This window comes from Pygoscelis adeliae, unplaced genomic scaffold, assembly GCF_000699105.1.
Source record: "Pygoscelis adeliae isolate BGI_AS28 unplaced genomic scaffold, ASM69910v1 Scaffold482, whole genome shotgun sequence".
Classification (NCBI taxonomy): Eukaryota; Metazoa; Chordata; class Aves; order Sphenisciformes; family Spheniscidae; genus Pygoscelis; species Pygoscelis adeliae.
In genome coordinates this window covers 209,760-214,207 of record NW_008824192.1, presented here as the reverse complement: position 1 = coordinate 214,207, position 4,448 = coordinate 209,760, and the positions used below count along the sequence as shown (strand labels likewise).

General features: G+C 45.9%; 1 protein-coding gene across 1 annotated transcript in view; it reads left to right on the top strand.

Annotated features, from left to right (window-relative positions):
* The window catches only part of SLC16A4 (solute carrier family 16, member 4), an 11,193-nt gene that overhangs the window by 4,784 nt on the left and 1,961 nt on the right, over positions 1–4,448 (top strand). Inside the window, exons 7-8 of the mRNA XM_009334732.1 lie at positions 895–1,106; positions 1,883–1,976. Coding sequence (XP_009333007.1) covers positions 895–1,106; positions 1,883–1,976 — 306 coding nt within the window. The remainder of the gene's footprint in view (positions 1–894; positions 1,107–1,882; positions 1,977–4,448) is intronic.

Below are 4,448 nucleotides of genomic sequence, written 5' to 3'. Positions count from 1 at the left end.
AATACTGGGGGGGAAAAAAAATACCAAACAAACATTAACTTGGATCTAGCCGTTTGGATTTGGCACATTCACCTCCAAGGGAAAAAAAAACAACCACCCCCAGCCCTGAAAAATAACAACATGCCTGATTATAAGCAGGGATTAACACTAAAGTCGCATCAGGTTAAGAAAGCGGCTGCAACCTCAGTCATCATAAAATATTTTATTGTACAAAAATAAATTTTACTTCTACACTGCCATAAAATATTTAGAAACGACGTTACGCTGTTAAGGAATCTAGAAGGATAGCACAGGAATTAATCTAGCATTTTGAATTAAGAGTAGGAGGGACACAGTGGTCAGCAAGGTATTAGCTGACAGTGAGCACTCCTCTCATCTTTAGTTCATAAAAACATATTGAGAAATGTAAAATCCAAGTACCAAAAGTTTGCTGAGCCTTTAAAAAAATGCCAGTTTTCTGTCCTTCTGTGCTTCTTTATAAAAATTAAAATCTCATAAGCATATTTCTTCTCAATATTCTGCTTTTTCTCTGTCTTGAAAAAGATTGAACAGCAAGCTTATCTTTCCAGTTTTTACTGAAGGGCATTTCAGAGTTTTCTGCTGAGTGCACAGCCCTTAATTGAATTTTTACAGACCACTTTAATGCGCCCACAGGCACTCGGCAATAGCAGGCACCAAGGTAAAGAGGAAAAAAAAAAAAAAGCATGAATTTTACAACAGCCTAAAAACGCCTTCCTGTAACGTCCCGGCCTTTCAGCCCTTTGTGGTCACGTCGCTGCAGCGAGCGGCAGGTGGAATCGGGACGCGTTTCAGAGCGACGCAGTGCAAAATAGAAAACAACAAACACACAAAAAAGTCTTCTTTGAGGCTCCGGTGAACTCCTCTTCCCCCCAGGCATCACGGAGATGGTCAGCCAGCTGCTCTCGGGCTGGGTCGCCGACCAGAACTGGACCAAGAAGTATCACTACCACGTGGCTTACCTCGTCCTCGGCGGCATCACTAACCTGCTCTGTCCTCTGGCCACCACCTTCCCGTTACTCATGACCTACGCGGTGGCCTTCGCCGTTTTCTGCGGTGGGTTCATGGCTCTGGTCCTCCCTGTGCTGGTGAGTAGGATATTTCATTAAAAAAAAAAAATACGTAGTATGTGGCATTTCCAACAGCATTCCGAAATTATCCGAAAAGCCTTTCATAAAGCTGAATTACCCTGGGCTGTTGCAGACCCGCACGAGAGGGCTCTCCAGATGGCTTGGGCCTGTTTGTTTTCTCAGGTTTATGCTCTCCTCTCCAACCCACTTGTACTGGTATCCCCAGCCCAGACGCAACAGAAGCGCTGGGATTTTATTGCAGATTTTTTACTGACCTGGCTCTGCTAATTGCCTTCCACGTCCTCCTTGCTGAAGGAGACTGCTCCAGCTCATAGGAAATGAACGGATTCATCCTGGTCGCCTCCTCACTAACGCTAAGACAGAGGGTTGTGCGTATCTGCTCCCGATCCCAGAATTATCTATAACACGCGCAGACCAGTTACGGCAGGATCCGGATAGGGAGGCATCATTATAATTTGGCATTTCTTTCTGGGAAGGAATTCAGAGTTTAAAACCCCTTCCTCAAAGCCTTAGCAACGTTACTAGTTTCGGGAGATGCCCAAGCAGCTGGAAGGCAGAAAAGCATCTCGCGTCCTAGTAATTTCTGTGCTGGCCTTAAGGAGGCGAGCGGATTCCAGGCTGGATCAGACCTACAGGTGCAAAGTCCTTTCAAAACTGCAGCTGAAGAGGAAACTCCCCAGAAAGGAAGAAAGAAAGAAAGAAAAAAAAAATCTCTTGTGCTTGCGCATTCACATGAACTCAATCAATAATTACCCATTTTGTTTTAAAACCAGGTAGATCTAGTGGGTGTGCAAAAACTCCACAGCTACTTGGGGTTTGCTGCCTTCTTTGCTGGGATAGCAGCCATCGGCGGACCTCCTCTAGCAGGTAACTCTAATGTTGCGTATAGTATGTACCCACCGCAGACATCCAGTGATAAAACATGCTCCTGCTTCACTCCCCACATGCATCCAAGGATGGGTTGTCTGTCCAGGTGGAAAAAAAAAAACAACCCGTACTTGAGAACCCGATCATACACAGGCAATATTTTGCTCATGAATTTGCAAAACTCAACTAGCAGTTTGGAGAAAAGCCGCACGGAAAAAAGGAGGCTAAACCCCAGGCGCACATTTTAACCCTGACCACAGCAGAAGAGTAACGACCACGTTCCCGTGGATTTTACCCCCAACAGGGCATGATAACACTGAACTTGGAACAGAGGGACTGGAGGGGAGACAGGGAGAGGAAGGTAAAGCAAGGACGGGCTCAGCAGCAGTCCCACCAAGCAGAGGCACTGAGAAGTCTCAGCAATCTCTTGTTTTGAAGAAGATTACGCGGCTCAGTCGCAAGAGCTCCTGGGCCCAAAGATAAGGAGAATGAAAAGCCTCTCCTCTTCTCCCTCTGCCAGAAAACCAAGGCAGTTTTGAGTATCTGGCAGATTTCAAGCGCTTAGAAGTGCCTCCAGTCTTTGCTTACGAGCAAGGGACTTGTTCTCCTCCAAACATCTTGGCCAGGACAAAGCTTTTCCTTTCCCTGATGACCCTTTAGCCATACCTCATCGCTGGAAACGGGATCTGAATTCTTCCTAGGTCCTCGTGATGCAAACAAACTAGAAAAAGCTGCAAGGTCAAATACCAGTGTGAACAATGTCCCGTCACTCACCTAGCAAACGTATCCTGAATAAAACCTGGCAACTTGTTCTTCAGTTATTGCTTCCTGCCCTCCGCTATCAGCTGCCCCACGCCTGCAGAGGCACTTTGCTCGAAGCTGCCAAGGATCCTGTAAATACCAGCTCCGTGCAAAATGTTAGCAACGCTGCTGTACCGCGAGCGTGCAAAGAAATTGATTTCCCTAATCAATATTTCTAGGTTGGCAAGCCTCTGTACATGGATGCAATTTCGAGCAACTAAAGCGTTTCCTTGACAGCGTGCTTTACACTGTCACGGTGATACATCGCCTGTATCAGGTAAGATCTCTTCTGCTGATACAAGATGTACGTCCACCAGAAAGCAATCCCTGTACAACCATCGCAGTAAATTCCCCGACGCAGTAACACGCAGTATGAAAAGAGCTAAATAACTTGGCTGTCTCTCATCCATGCATCATACATGCTAAGATGGCCGTTATACTTTCTTCCGCTTCCAATATACTCTCGCTAACTGGAAGCCTTTTGCTTTCTGAAAGTGCTAACCACTCGCCGTGTGAACACTTCTGGATTTTGTAAAGCAAGCAGGTTTCCTGCAAAAAACCTTCCACAGAAATCAGTCGTCTTAATACTGGTGGGATAAATACAGGCCAAATAAAGCCAAGAAGCAAAACTCTCGCTGATCCGTCTCACTGTAGGCAGAGCGAGAGGGAAACAATTCAGAGTTCAGGATCTAGGTTTGTGATCCAAGATAAATTCTGCAATTTTCTCTTCCAACACAGCTGTATTAAGCGTGAAAACTGAACAAGACCAGAAGCTACGGATTAACCCTGAGTGTCCAAAAGCATCTGCCCCTTGCAGAACCCAGAACAGGATTTAAATGCTATGTGAGACCCTGGGGTTTAGTGCCTCTGACTGCTGCTGACCTCCCTCAAACCTTGCCTTCAGAATTACAATTTTATAAAACTCAAGCATTTTTATGCAGTGAAACCCAAGGCATGATGAGAACCGCAAAGGTTAAAAATGCTTATTTTGCACGCTAGAACAAAGCCTAATCGCAATGCAACAAAAAGGTGACTTACCTGCAAATCTGTTTAACTAAAAGCCCTTAAATCCAGAGGCAGCCAGCCCGACCGAAAGCCCAGGGTGGAAAGTTTGAAGGCTCCTTCATAGCTCCTCATCCGCCAGCACTGCTGGATGCTTCTGCCATGCTGAAAAAACCAAAAACAAAACAGAACAAGACAGAACAAACATTATTTTGGCAAGCCGCAAGCGAGCTAAGGAGAGAGGAGTACATTTCATTTCCATAAGCAGTACAAATCAGTAACTCAAACTGCAAAAGAAATAAAACAAGCCACGTAATCCAAAATTACAAAACACGTTCCAGCAACCAGCACACAAACACCAGCCCCAGCAAATCTGGGGGGGTGAAAGGGGAGAGGATGGAGTCATTTGAAAGCCGCGCTGGCACGTGCATTTAGATCCTCTCATCTAAATTTGACCTGCATCTTCACACTAGGTATTGCTACTTAGGGCATCAGGGATAAACAAAACTCCTGATGACAGCTCGGCAGCACGACTTAAACGGCCTGACCACAGCCCACAGCATGAGTATGTGCCCTGGATGTTTAGCTTGGGCCACTCATGTGCCAGGGATTCACCGGCACTGCTTACAAAACTGCTGCTTTGCTGAAGTTTGCACACCATGAGCTTCT